The 15,807-nt window shown below is 39.2% G+C and overlaps 1 protein-coding gene across 1 annotated transcript in view; it reads left to right on the forward strand.

Moving 5' to 3' along the window:
- The window catches only part of tiam2b (TIAM Rac1 associated GEF 2b), a 380,474-nt gene that overhangs the window by 335,384 nt on the left and 29,283 nt on the right, over positions 1–15,807 (forward strand). The window contains 2 exon segments of the mRNA XM_072581048.1: positions 3,135–3,203; positions 15,140–15,265. Coding sequence (XP_072437149.1) covers positions 3,135–3,203; positions 15,140–15,265 — 195 coding nt within the window.

Raw genomic sequence — 15,807 nt, forward strand, 5'->3', positions numbered from 1 at the left:
GAGTGTTTTAATAATTGTAGTTATAACTGTTTTAAGGAAGTTCACTTATTGTGCTCACAAAGTGATGAATGTTCATGTTGGACTTCAAGTGTCATGTCTTAATATCAGGCTGTACACGTAAATCACTCAGATGTGGAATATAGCTTCCTCTGCTCAATAAAATAAATCATCAACTTCAGCAGAGCATTACTGCTGTAGTAGTATGGAATTTTTAGCATTTTCCAAGGCAGTCATTCTATACCTCAAGTGAGATTGACAAATTAGGATATCTTTTGCATTTGTGGCTAAATCCATATAAGACCATTGCAGTCAGCAGTCAAAGGGGTCTAATACCTCAGCAATCTGATCTGGGTTGAACCTACTGAACTAGGTTATAATTTTCCTTAATTCTGCAGAGCAATCCTTAAGACCACCTTGATGTTAGTTGAAAAATATCAAATCCAAAGATAATTGGAAATGCCTTAGCTTTTAGTTTGCATCATCTTCTCAGATTTCTAGATGCTCAAGAATTTTAATAAAATATATTTGCTAATTACCATGATATGTTTAAATTTTCTAGCAAATGGGAGCAGGAGTAGGCCATTAGCCGTTTGAGCCTGCTCTACCATTCATTATGATCGTGACCTGATTTTCCAACTCAATAGCCTGCCTCTGTTTTTCCCTTATCTTTGATTCCTTTTGCTCAAAGTGCTATATCCAATCCTCCTCGAAATCATGCAATGTATCGGCCTCCACTGCTTTCTGTGAGAGTGCATTCCACAGGTTTACCACCCTCTGGGTGAAGAAATTTCTCCTCCTCTCAGTAGTAAATTGTTTACCTCTCTCCTTAGACTGTGATGCCTGATTCTGGACTCATCAGAACATCCTTCCTGCATGTTGTCTATACCTCTTTAAAATTTGAAAGGTTTCTATGAGATGGTTTCCTCCTCCTCCTCCTCATCCTCCACATCCCCATTCTTGAACTAAACCAATAACCTGTCCTCATTGACCAGTCCTGCCCTCCCAAGAATCATGTGGTCGACCTTTACTGCATTCCCACCATAGCCAGAACACCACCACCCTCTCCCCACCCTCCCCAACCTCCCTCAGGCTCAGATAAGGAGACCAAACTTCTCTCAGTATTCCATGTGTAGTCTCACTAAGGCCCTATGACACTGTAGCAAAACAGCTTTGCTCCTGCACTTAAATCTCACTCTGAAGGCTAACAAACCATTTGCTTTCTTGACGGCATGCTGCAACTGCTTACTTTCAGTGGCTGGTGGTACAAGGACAGCCAGGTCTCTCTATCTGTCCTCATTTCTGTGTTGGTTGCAAAGTGGGTAACTTCACATTTATCAATGCTACACTGCATTTGCCATGCATTTTCACACTGAAGCTTCCCTGCATTGTCCTTGGAGCTCATCCTCTCCACCCAGCTTTGTGTTATCTACAAAGTTAAATATATTATATTTTGTTCCCTCATCTAAGACATTATGTATTGTGTATAACTGGGTTCCTAGTATTGATCTTTACCCCACATGTCACTGTCTGCTATTTTGAAAATGATCTATTTATTCCTACTCTGTTTGTTTCTTGTCTGTGATCCAGTTTTCTATCCACTTCAATCCCATGTGCTTTAATTTAACATGCTAATCTCTTGAATGGGACTGTTGAAAGTCTTCTGAAATTCCAAATAAAAGAGATTCACTCGTTCCTCCTTACCAACATTGCGAGTTACATCTTCTAATTTCAGCAGACTTGTTAAGCATAAGTTTCCTTTTGTAACTCCATGCTGACACTGGCACTGTTTTCTAAGTGCTCAGCTATTAAATAATTTGAGATGGATTTTGGCATTCTCCCCCAGTGCTAACATCTGGTCTATAATTATTGTTTTGTTTTCTCCCTCCCTTTTTAAATAGAGGGGTTACATTAGCTACCCTCTAATCTGTAGGAATTGTTCCAGATTCTATAGAATCTTTGTAGATAGCCACCAATGCATTCTCTATTTCTAGGTCCACTTCCTAAGTACTCTGAGATTAGTTGATCAGGTTTTGGAGATTTATCTGCTTTCAATCCCATCAATTTTCCCAAAACTATGTACCTACTAATACTGATTTCCTTCAGTTCTTTTCTCACTAAATTGGCATTTCTCAACATTTATTCTGTTATTTATGTCCCCCTTTTGTGAACAAAGAACCAAAGGTTCAGGCATTTCTTTGTTGCCCACTATAAATTCCCTGTTCTGACTGGAAAGGACCATAATTTGTCTTCACCAATTTTATTTCTCTTTATATACCTATAAAAACTTTTACAGTCTGACTGTTTCCCACAAGCTTACTCTCATATTGTTTTCCCTTTATGAAGTTGAATGGCTGTTTTGATAATTTCGTGTTGTCATTTCTTTTCTTTTGCTGCATACCTAAGCCAAGGATGTTTGAGAAAGGAACTATTTCAGGGTCACCATACTTAGTGCAGGGAAATGCAAATAAAGCCTCTTCTACCATATCCTAACAATATGCCTTGCTTCAAACTTCATTTGAGTGCAACAGCTATATCAATATCATCCTTGTACCATATCCTACACTGATCATCCTGTACTGCCTTTGAGAAAGATCATCAATTAGGGATACTGCTGTGTGGGGAGACCCATGCTCCTGAGAAATGTGATTAATACTGTCTAATCATATCTGACATAAGATCATCACATTTAGAGGACATAGACTTTTGTCCCCTTTACTGAACTCCAGTATCCTTCAAGCATATATATTTTAGGATGCAGATCAGATGATAATGCCTTTGAAAATTTCAAGGTTTCAATGATTGAATTACATTAAAGCCAGCTTAATTTTGTTTTTAGTTGCAATTAATTGCTTGTTGTGGATCTATTTTATAGAATTCTTTTAGATTTTCAAGAATCATCAACTGAGGAAATGCTTAATTGCTGATGTCTTCGAAAGAAACTGTGAATTTTCAAGTTTAGGAACGAACGGTAGATAAAATAATCCCAGAGGGTGTTCAGATGTTTAAAAGGATTGATGAAGTGAAGTACTCAGTAATGGTAGAATGCTTGAACATAATACAAAAGTACTTAAAATGTTTTGAGATGAATGAAGGTTTCATAATTTTTGGATGATTTATGGTTGTATCTTTTATAGGATCTGAATTGTCTGTTTGAAGTATACCTGGATCCCCTACAAAATCAGACTTTCTTAACACAGGATGAGGTATGATGTTAGAATGTTTATGTTCAGAACACTTGTGTTTAAGGCCTTTGCCTATCATTTTCACGACAACCGTTAGTTTATGCGAACATTTCTTTCTCCTCGCGTCCTATTATTCTGCTTCACATCTGCCATTATTACCCCTTGACTCCATCTTTCTCACTGGCCACCATCTGTAACTACCATTTTCTGTCAAGTCTGAAACACATTGTTTTCCAAATCCATGCCCTTTTATTTGGAATTGCATGGTTAAATTCTTGAAGTAAGGATTCTAAATAGTACCAAAATAGATCATATCAAACGCTCAAAAAAAAAATGAGCTTGTGACACAGATTGAAATTGGTCGGCATGATGTGGTGGGCATCACGGAAAATGGCTGCAAAGGGATCAGGATTGGGAGCTGAATATTCAAGATATACATCCTGCTGAAAAGATAGGCAGGTGGGCAGAGGGGGTGGAGTTGCCTTACTGCTAAAAAAATAAACTAAATCAATAGAAAGAAATAAAGTAGAGTCAAATAATGTAGAATCTGTTTGGGTAGAATTGAGGAACTGCAAAGGTAAAAAAAAACCATAGTTGGAGTTATGTACAGGCCTCCAGTAGTATTCAGGAGCTGAGGAGCAAGAATCACCAGAAGTTAGAAAAGGTATGTAGGAAAGGCAAAGTTGCAGTGATCATGGAGGATTTCAATATGCAGGTGGACTGGGAAAATCAGGTTGGTAGTGGATTGCAAGAAAAGGAATTTGTGGAATGTCTAGGCGATGGCTTTTTGGAGCAGCTTGTGGTGGGGCCCAGTAGGGAACAGGCAATACTGGATTTAATGCTGTGCAATGAGGCAGACATGATAAGGGAGCTTAAAGTGAAGGAACCCTTCGGAGGCAGTGACTATAACATGATTGAATTTACTCTGCAATTTGAGAGAGAGAAGATTAGAATCAGAGGTGATGTATTACAGCAGAATAAAAGCAAGTACAGAGGCATGAAGGTGGACCTGGGTAGAATTGACTGGGAGATGCACCTAGCAGGAAAGACAATGGAACAGCAATGGAAGGAGTACCTCAAAGTAATTCAGGATACACAGCAGAGATTCACCATGAGGAAAAAAAAGCATTGTGCAGGGAGGATGAGGCAACCATGGCTGACTAGGGAAATCGGGAATAGCATTAAAGCAAAAGAGAAAGCATATAATGTGGTGAAGGACAATGGGAAACCACAGAATTGGGAAGTTTACAAAGACCAACAGAGAGCAGTGAAAAAATGGGGGAGAAGATTAAATATGAGAGTAAGCTAGCCAGTAATATAAAGGAAGACTGTAAAAGAGTTTCTTTAGATCTATAAAGGGCAAATGAGAGGCAAAAGTAGACATTGGGCTGCTGGAAAATGACACTGGAGAGATAGTAGTGGGGAACCAGGAAATAGCTGAGGAATTGAATAATTATATTGTGACGGACTTGACTGTGGAAACACTAGTAATATCCCAAAAATTCAAAAGTGAGTATAGTGGCCATCAAAAAGGTGAAGATGCTAGAAAAACTGAATTGCCTGAACCAGATGGACTATAACCCAGAGTTCTAAGGGAGATAGCTCAAGAGAGTATGGAGGCATCAGTGATGATTTTTTCAGGAATCACTATATCAGGGAGGGCCCCGCAGGACTGGAAAATTGCTAATGAGTTACCCCTATTTTAAAAAGGGAATAAGGCAAAACACGGAAAATTGCAGACCAATTAGCCTAACCCTTCTCATGGGTAAGATCCTGGAATCCATTGTGAAGGCTGAGATTTCTGAATTTGTGCAAGTGTATAGTAAAATAGAGCAAAGCCAGCAAGCTTTCATCAAGGGCAGGTCATGCCTGACAAATCTGCTAGAATTCTTTGAGGAAATAATAAGCAGGTCAGACCAAGAAAAGCCAATGGATGTTATCTACCTGCACTTTAAGAAGGTTTTTGAGAAGGTAGCACACAGAAGGCTACTAAGTAAGATAAGGTCCCCTGGTATCAGAGGCAAGATGCTAGCATGGATAGAAGCCTGGCTGTCTGGCAGAAAACAGAGAGAGGGGATAAAAGGGTCCTTCTCAGGATGGCAGTGACAAGTAGTGTTCTGCAAGTCTCCGTTTTGGGACCACAACTTTTCCCTTTATACATTAATAATCTAGATGAAGGAGTAGAAGGCATTCTGGCTAAGTTTGCAGACAATACAAAGATAGGTAGAGGGACAGATAGCATTGAGGATGCGGCGAGACTGCAGAAGCATTTGGTCAGGTTAGGAGAGTGGGCAAAGAAATGACAGCTGGAATACAATGTGGGAAATTCATGCACTTTGGTAGGAAAAATAGAGGCATGGACTTATTTCTAAATGGGGAGAAAATCCATAAGTCTGAAATGCAAAGAGACTGAGAGTTCTAGTTCAGGATTCTCTCAAGGTAAACTTGCAAGTTGAGGCAATAGTTAAGAAATCAAATGCAATGATGGCATTTATTTTTGAGAGGACTTGAATGTAAAAGCAGGGATGTACTTCTGGGGCTCTATAAGACTCTGGTTCAACCACATTTGGAGTATTGTGAACAGTTTTGGCTCCCATATCTCAGAAAGCATGTACTGGCCCTGAAACGTTTCAGAGGAGGTTTACAAGAATGGTCCCAGGAATGAAAGGCTTAACATACAAAGAATGTTTGAGGACTCTGGGTCTATACTTGATGCAGTTTAGAAGGTTGAGGGGGGATCTAATTGAAACTTACAGAATGCTGAAGGGCCTGGACAGAGTAAATGTTGGGAAGATATTTCTGTTGGTAGGAGAAACTAGGACCAGAGGGCGCAGCCTTAGAGCAGAGGGAAGACCTTTTAGAATGGAGATAAGGAGAAACATATTTTCAGCCAGAGAGTGGTGAATCTATGGAATTCATTGCCACACAAGGCTGTGGAGACCAGGTCATTGAATTTAGTTAAGACTGAGTTCTTGCGTATCAAGGGTTATGGGTCAAAAGTGGGATAAGAAACTTATCAGAGCTGAAAATGTGTTGTTGGAAAAGCACAGCAGTTCAGGCAGCATCCGAGGAGCAGGAGAATTGACGTTTCCAGCATGAGCCCTTCTTCGGGAATGATAAGAAATCAGCCATGATTAAATGGCAGAGCAGACTTGATAGGCTGGATGGCTTAATTTCTGCTCCTATGTCTTATGGTATTCCCCAATGATCATTCTTGATTGCCTCCTCATGTTTCTAAACTATGTCTTCTCCTTTTTTTAAAAAAAAAGTTTTGATATTGATCAAACTGGTTATCCAACATCCATTACTGGATGGTTTGGGTTAAGTTTTGAAACTAAGGTTTAGGATGCCAAGTCCATAGCCTTTGTTTCCTAAAACAAATTTTGTTCCAATCGCTCTCCATCACACTCCCTGCTAATTGATCTGAAATTAGTTTCTAAACAAAGATCTACACAAATTTCTGAACCTACCACCAACTTTAGACTATTTGATGCTGAAACTCTTTATGTACTTGACAATTTCAGGCTCATCTGGTTGGAATCCAAATCTACTCTGTATAAACTTGAGGTCATCCAAATTTCTGCTTGTCTTATGCCCCATTCATTCATTACACCTGTGCTCATTGATTTACATTGGTTCCTGCTCAAGCAATGCCTCAATTTAACATTTTTGATCCTTGTTTTGAAGGCCCTCACCTCCCATGGACTTTCCCTTGCCCAGCTCTTCTCCTCCAGCTGTGAAACCCTGTATGACCATAAGATACAAGAGTTGAAATAAGCCATTTGGCCACCAAGTCTGGTCCACCATTCAATCATAGCTGATTTTTTTTTTCTCAATCCCATTTTTTTTTGCCTTTCTATAACCCTTGATCCCCTTACCAATCAAGAAACTGTATGTCTGTCTTGAATACACTCACTGATTTGGTCTCCACAGCCTTCTCTTAAAATGAGTTCCAAAGATTCACCACCCTCCTGAAGAAATTCCTCCTTATCTCCGTTCTAATGGATTGTCACTTCACTCCTTGTCTGCTTCCAGACCCCTCAGTGTTCTGTAAATTTCAATCAGATTCTACCTGCTTCACACATAATCACACACTCCTGTACCTGACCACTGACCAAATTTCAGGCAGATGATCTAACAGGTGTGACTGCCACCTGAAACAGCCCCTCCCTGATGAGTTGCAGTGTTTGATGCTCAGACTCCAGCTCATCAACTCTGAGCCAGAGTGCCTGAAGCAACCAACACTTGCTACAGTTGTGGTAACTATGAACTGCAGTGGGGTCCAGAGCTTCCATGTCATACAAATGCAACACCTCACCTGGCCCAGTACCTCTGTTTTATTTACAGAGTTCTAAATTTGACTTTTTAAAATTTCCTATTGGTCTTTTAGCTTGTAACCTGTAGATGTTTTTCCAATTTACATTCAATCTGAAAGTAACATGTAATAGTCAAATTAGTAGCTATTACCAATCAATTAACTTGCGTTTTCCTATGATGTCGCTCTTTTGTGCTGAGCCCCCAATCCTGGACTTCAATTTCTTCTGTTTAAAAGACTGTACAAATTTGGCTGTGTCTCACTCTGGATGTGATCTTTCTTTCCTGACCATGTGCAGCTGCACTCATCAAATGTTTAGCCTCTAAGTAATCTAGAGTTTAAATTACTCCAGTATTGTTGGTTGTGCTGCAAACTTCCCCAAGCTTGGTCATTCTTTGCCGAATTCCAACCCCCCCCCCAACTTCACCATTTGCCATAATATTGCCATCTGTAGTTTGTTGTCAATTCTTAATTTATAAGACCATAAAACATAGGAGCAGAAATCAGGCCATTCAGCCCATCAAGTCTGCTCCAACATTCTGTCTTGGCTGATATGTTTCTCAACCCCATTCTCCTCCTAACCTTTGATCACTTGACAATCTTATCTATCTCTGCCTTAAATATACTCCATGACCTGGCTTCCACAGTCTTTTGTAGCAATGAATTCTATAGATTCACTGCTGTCTGGCTAAAGAGGTTTCCTTTACTCGAAGGCTGCTAATGGAAATATCTCCTCAACATCCACAGTTTCCAGGCTATTCAGTTTTCTGTAAGTTTCAGTTCAATTCCTCCCTCATCTTTCTAAACCCTATTGAGTATAGACCGAGAGTCCTCAAACATTCCTCATTTGTTAAGCTTTTCATTCCTGGGGGGATGGTTATTGTGAACCTACTCCGGATCTGCTCCAGGGCCAGTGCGTCCTTCCCAAGATATGGAGCCTAAAATTGCTCTCAGAATTCTAAGTGTGGTCTGACAGAGCATTATAGAGCCTCAGAAATACATCTCTACTTTTATATTCTAGTCCTCTTTAAATAAATGCCAACATTGCATCTGCTTTCCTAACTACCAACTCAACTTGCAAGTTTAATCTTGAGAATCTTGGACTAGGACTCCCAAGTCCCTTTGCACTTCCAATTTCTGAATTTTCTCCCTATTTAGAAAATAGTCTGTGCCTGTATTCTTCCTATCAAAGTGTATGGCCTTACACTTTCCCTATTGTATTCCATCTGTCACTTTTTTGCCCACTCTCTAAACTGTCTAAATCCTTCTGCAGTTTCCTTACTTCCTCAATACTTCCTTTTTGTATCATCTCCAACCTTAGCTAGAATGCCCTCAGTTCCTTCATATAAAGTGGTCCCAACACTGACCCTTGCCAACACCTCTAGTCGCTGGCTGCCATTCTGAAAAGATCTTTGTATCCCCACTGTCTGCTTTCTGCCAGATGGCCAAGCTAGTACCTTGCCTCTAACACCATGAGCTCTTATCTCACTCAACAGCCTCCTGTGCAGCACCTTATCAAAGGCCTTCTGGAAGTCCAAGTAGATAATATGCATTGGCTGTTCTTTGTGAGGACGTAATGGGCAGATTAGACAGAATTCTAGCAGATTTGTCCGGCATGATCACCCCTTGATGAAACCATGCTGGTTTTGCCGTATTTTGCCATATACTTCCAAATATTCAGAAATCTCTTCCCTCAGAGTGGACTCTAAAATCTTACCACAGACCGAGAGCCTGTAACTTTCCGTCTTTTGCCTCACTTTGTTCTTAAACAGGGGGGTCTACATTAGCAATTTTCCAGTCACCCTGATTCAAATGATTTCTGAAAGATCATCACTTACGTCTCCACTATCTCTTCAGCTTTCTCCATCGGATTCTGGGGTGTAGCCCATCTGGTCCAGGTGATTTATCCACCTTCAGGCCATTCAATTTTTCTGGTCTTCTCCTTGGTGATGGCCACCATACTCCCTTTGCCCTCTGACCTTCTTGAATTTTTGGCATGTTATTTGTCTTCCACCTTGAAGACTGACGCAAAGTACTTGTTCAGTTCCTCCACCATTTCTTTGTTCCCCATTAATACTTTTCCAAGGTCATTTTCCAGTGGCCCAAATTCCAATTCTGCCCCTCTTTTATATACCTAAAGAAAGTCTTGCCATCTTTTTCTTTGTTACTGGCTAGCTTACCCTCCTATTTAATCTTCTCCCTCCTTATTTCTTCTTTGTCCTCTATTGGTCTTTGTAGGCTTTCCGGTCCCCGGCTTCCCATTGCCTTTTGTCGCATTATATGTTTTCTCTTTTGCTTTTATGCTGTCCCTGACTTCCCTGGTCAGCCATGGTTGCCTCGTCCTCCCATTTCGTTAGGGATGAATTTCTGCTGTCTCCCAAATTACTCCCAAAAGCTCCCTGCCATTGTTGTTCCACTGTCTTTCCTTCTAGGCTCTTCTCCCAGTCAATTCTGGCCAGCTTATGCCTGTGTTGTTACCTTTATTCAACTGTAATGCTATTCCATCTGATTCCAGCTTCTCCATCTCAAATTGTAGAGTAAATTATATCATATTATGGTCACTGCGCCCCTAAGGATTCCTTCACCTTTAGTTCCCTTCTCAAGTCTGCCTCATTTTACATCACTAAATCCAGTACTCTCTGTTCCCTTGTGGGCTCTATCACAAACTGCTCCAAAAAGCCATCTTGTAGATATTCCACAAATACCTTTTCTTGCAATTCATTGCCAACCTAATTTTCCCAGTCAACCTGCATATTGAAATCCCCCATGATCACTGTAACCTTGCCTTTCTTACACTCCTTTTCTATCTCCTGCTGTATCCTTTTGCCCCACATCCTGACGATTGCAATTTATAAATTGCGAAACACCTTTGAGACGCTTCATAATGTTAGATGCAATATAGATATATTTTGTTTTTAATGTAAATTACTTGAGCACAGCACCTGTAGGGCAAGGTCGTGTTGCTAGTTCTGACCCTACAGAGATATGAACGGTGGTTCCATTTAAGTGTGGGGTGAAAATATCATATCTGATCTTTCAAAATTACATGTTCAAAATGTTTAGGAAAGTTTTTGGGGCTTCATGTCATTTGGTTTGAGTTCACACCTGGTTACAGTAATACTTCAGACAGTGTGAAGCCAAAACAATACAAGTCAAAAAGTAGTCTTGCCTAAAGCGTCATTTTGTTTAAATAGCCCTGTGTTTTTTGATATTGTAAAAGATGAATTTGTATGCCATTAAAGCTTTTATATTCTACTTAGAGTTGATTCCATGGTGAAATGGAAGTAACCAGAGCAATGCATTGCTAGCCAGCTGGATGACTGGTAAAATAAGTAAAATCTTCAGTGCAAATGCACTTCAATTAGGCACATCCATTTTAGCAGTTGCCTTATTACATAAGAAATAGGAGCAGGAGTAGGCCTGTTCCACGTTTCAATGGCTGATCTTTATCATGGCCTCAGCTCCACTTAGCCACCCTCTTACCATAACCCTTAATTTTGAACAGTAAAGGAATTATCTATCTTAGCTTTAAAAGCATTAAATTAGGAAGTGTCACCTACTTCACTGAGCATGGAATTCCACAGATTCACAACCATCTGGGTAAAGAAGTTCCTTCTCACTTTGATCCCCCTAATTTTGAGGCTACGCCCTCTTGTCCTAGTTTCACCTGTCAGTGGAAACATGCTCTCGACTTCTATCTTATCTATTCCCTTCATAATTTTTTATGTTTCTATAAGACCCCCTCATTCTTTTAAATCCCATTGAATATAATTGAAGTCTACTCAGTCTCTCCACGTAAGCCTTAACTCTGGAATTAACCTTGTGAACGATCTCTGCACCTCCTCTAGTGCCAGTATATCTGTCCTCGAATAAGGAGACCAAAACTGTACACAATACTCCAGGTGTGGCCTCACCAGCATTCTATACAGCTGCAAGATAACTTCCCTGCTTTTAAATTCAATCCCTTTGCCAATGAAAGACAAAATTCCATTTGCCGCTTTAATTTCCTGTTTAACCTACTGACCAACCTTCTTTGATTCATGCACAAGGATACCCAAGTCCCTCTGCACGGCAGCATGCTGCAAGTTTTTACAATTCAAATTGTTACGACATGGTGGTGGACCCTTCTGCTAATTAAACCAACACACAGGAAAACTGACCTGGCCTCATAATCTGTTAAAGTATAAGCGACGAAGAACTCCCCAAATTCCACTATTTAAAGAAAAATATCATTTTTTTCTTTAACTCTAAAAGTGAACATTAAGCAAAAACTATTTACAACTCTAAGCTTCCTTTTTCTTAAAGGTTTGTTATCTACCTCCAACTCTATTACAGTATACTGATCCAGTAAAAGCTCCTTTTAAAATTATATCAACTTAATTTTTCAAACCAGACAGTGGCTGTCATCATTGGCATCTGTTTTCCTCTGGCTGTAGATCTCCTTGAGTCATCTTTTGGTTTTTTGCTGCAAAACATACCTTTTGATAGTCTTTTGAATGTCTCTCTCCCTCTGTGTGTGTCTCTCTCTCTCTCTCTCTCTCTCTCTGTGTCTCTCTCTCTCTGTGTCTCTCTCTCTCTGTGTCTCTCTCTCTCTGTGTCTCTCTCTCTCTCTCTCTCTCTCTCTGGTAGGTTGTCGCTGTCTCTCTGGATAACACTCAAAATACTGGCTTATTTATACCCCAAACATCAGATCGTCTCATTGGTTCGATGTTGTCAAAATAATAAAATTCAGCTTTGATTGGGTTTTAGTACCCTGGGGCATAATTTAATCTTGTTAAGTTTGAACTGTTGTGAGCACAGCAGCCAAATGTTAAATATTTTCAATTGTCCACTACACTTTGAGACTGTAAACTCTGTCTGACAACAGCTTTCACTCTCTCTTAAAGGTATAGTACACGCCTTTCACTTCATTACAAAATAATAATCCTTTTTACTGTTGTTCCGACCAAAATGGATGACTTTACAGTTAATAATATTGTACTCCATCTGCAAGACCTTTGCCCACTCACTTAAACTATCTATTGTCCCTCTGCAAAGTTTCACAGTCCTCTGCAAACTTTGCTGTACCACTCACCTTATTGTCATCCGCAAACTTTGGCAGAATGTACGTGGTCCCCAACTCTAAATCATCTATGTGAATAATTGCAGTCCCAATGCTGATTCCTGAGGTACATCACTCGTCACTGATTGCCAACCAGGAAAATGCTCATTTATTCCCCACTCTTTGCTTCCTGTTCTCTATCCATGCTCATACATTACCTGTAATGCCATCTTTATCTTTTGCAGCAGTTTTTTGTGCAGCACCTTGTTGAATGCCTTTTAGAAATCTAGATATATCACGTCTACTGTGTCCCTGTTGTCTCTACTATGCTCCTGATGTTGTCTTAGAATTCCAGTAGGTTAGTTAAATGTGACCTGCCTTTCATGAACCTATGCTGCATCTGCCCAATAGGACAGTTTCTGTCTCAATGCCTTGCTATTTCTTCCTTCATAATAGATTTAAGCATTTTCCCCCTACAGAAGTTTAGCTAAGCTGGTCTATAATCTTTCATCTACCTCCTTTTTTTAAGCAGTGGCATCACATCTGTTGTTTTCTAATCTGCTGGAACTGCCGCAGAGTCCAGCGAATTTTGGAAAATTACCACAAGTGCATTTGTTATTTCTCTTGCCGTCTCTTTTAGCATCCTGGGATGCATTCCATTAGGGCCAGGAAACTTCTCTACCTTTAGGTCCATTAGCTTGCCCAACGCCACTTCTTTCGTGATAACAAATGTTTCCAAGTCCTCATCTATCTTACGTTTTACTATTCTTATGCGCACTAGGTGTCTGTTATAAATCGTTGGGGTAATATACTGGAAATCAAACCCCATTATTCTGGAATCATCACAACAGTTAAAGATTTTAAAAGTGCACAAGTTTATCTTAATTTCAGGCCGATGTTGATAGAAAGCATGGACCAGGTTTCTTTACCTAAAAAAAATCACTATTTATTACAAGTAATTAGACTCCAGTTCTAGTTCAATCCCTGTTATAAATTGTTGGTTTATAATAATTATTAATTAAAACTATAGTCTCCAAATAAAGTCCCTCTTGCACACGCACGCACACACGCACACACACAGTAAAATCAGTTATGGACAGAGGGGGCAAAAATGGGATAGATAGTTCAGTAGTCTTTGTTCTGACATACCTTCATATATCCTTTTTTGTTGGTTAATGTGTTGCTTCAGTGGTCTTTCTATGGATTGATGAGACATTACTGGTTCTCTTATTAAAAGGTCACTCACTCATTACTTAAAAGTCACAGCTTATAAAAACTATTGCAGCAAATATAAAGTTTTTCAAGTTTGAGTGAGTTTTGACAGCAGAAAACGATGGCCCACTCTGGAATTGGGGAATACTCTCTCTAACTTATTCTCAGCTCCAAAATGTTCAGTTACCTGAGAACCAATCTCCAGTTGTTATTTGCCAAAAAAGTTGCCATTTTTAACTGGTCACTAGTCCACAGATCAATAAACTATTTGTTACCAGGAAAAGCTGCATTTATATATCGCTTAGTTTCAAATTATCTGCAATTGAAGCTCCAATTACTGCTTGTTCAAGCATTGGTTATGAATCTTGCTGTGGGTGTAAGGTTACTTGCTTTTGAAAACTTATACCCTTTCAAACACTGGTTTCAAAACAACTGTCTCATTTCAGTTTCCAGTTTTGATTTGTTATGATACACGATAAGCCCTCCTGCTTAACTTAAACAAGCAACACAGAAAAGATTTATCCCATGCAATAATCTGTGAAAATTCGAGAGGCTACGAACTAATTAAAGTAAAAGTAACAACTTTATTTCTTAAAGTATAACAGAGAATAATTAACTAACAACTATTTACAACTCCTTCATCTAACCTATCTTTTACCTTCCCTTCTATAATACTAGTCCAATAAAACACACCAATTAAGATTTGCTGAAAAAATTTGAATTTCAAAACCAGCCAGATTTCAAATCCTCTCTTCTTCTTAGGGATTCCTGCTTTACAGGTTACTGATCGATAAAGATACCTTTCAAAGAGTTATTTTTCAGGCAGTCTCTACATGCCGATGTCATGGCAGTTCTCTTCCCAACTGTTCAATTTTCTCTGCTCTTATATCCCCAAAGCACTGATTGTGTCATTGGCTTTTAAGGTTGTCAGTATACTAAATTCAAACTTGATTGGAGTTTATTTTTTGAAGTATAATTTTAAACTGATTGTCCTAATTTTTAAATCTGTTTAGTCATTTCCAGGCAACTCAGCTAATCTAGCTTTTGACCAAGTGTTACATTATTACCTTATTGAGAACATTTGGTGTTGTCAGGTAGTTCTGCTAGATTTTAACTTTCTGAAAGGCACAGTGCATCCATGTCTTCATAACAGTTCTTAGAAAAGACAAAAATGAAGAGAAACAGTTTCCATAATAACCAAAAATAACTTTTAATGAAACTATGTGCAAATCAGACTGATTTAATATCACCAACTCTTGCTGCACCCATTGGTGAAGCATTCATATTTGGATTTGTGTTTCCTGTACCCAAAGTGTGTAGACCGATGACAGGAATGAATTTCTGCACTGAATAGAATACCAGACATCCTCTAATTCCATGTTTTTGCAGATGGAGTCATTGTTTGGAAGTTTGCCAGAAATGCTCCAGTTTCAGAAGATGTTTCTGCAGACACTTGATGATGGTGTTGCCTTATCACCTGATTTTAGCAAGCTGGAGACTCCATCTCAATTTAAAGTAAGTGTGCAGAATCAGGGATTCAGTAAGTGGGCTATAACAGTCTAATAGAATTACAGTGACTACTATTAATATTCATTTAAAAACTAGGATAGTTGTTCTGTGTATGTTATAATTTAAGATTAATTCAGATCCAATATCTGCAGTATTCTTAAGGTCGAAGCTAATATATCTGAGCTGATGTGAATTAAAATATCTGATCTGCATTTAAATTGTTTCAAGGTTCTTTGCTGTTTACAGGAGTATTTACATCAACTGAGCACAAATTGTGATAAAAATTATGTGCAAGGTTTGGTCTAAAATAGCTCAGTTGTACTCTGAATTGATGCTCCAGCCAGCCAAATATAGAGCCAGACCTTTTTCCAGCTGGCCACACATTGCTTATACCAATGGACTGATTTGAAGGGAGTTGACATATTTCAGTAAATAAGAAGATAGATTTCAGTGCAGTTAATTTCAGGGGTTTGCACAGTCCCAGGTACAGTGTTCAGTCTGGAAAAGGTCTGTTCCTTTAAATGATCGAGTTGGAGCTATCAAATCAG

The sequence above is a fragment of the Chiloscyllium punctatum genome, chromosome 11, assembly GCF_047496795.1.
Source record: "Chiloscyllium punctatum isolate Juve2018m chromosome 11, sChiPun1.3, whole genome shotgun sequence".
Taxonomy (NCBI): domain Eukaryota; kingdom Metazoa; phylum Chordata; class Chondrichthyes; order Orectolobiformes; family Hemiscylliidae; genus Chiloscyllium; species Chiloscyllium punctatum.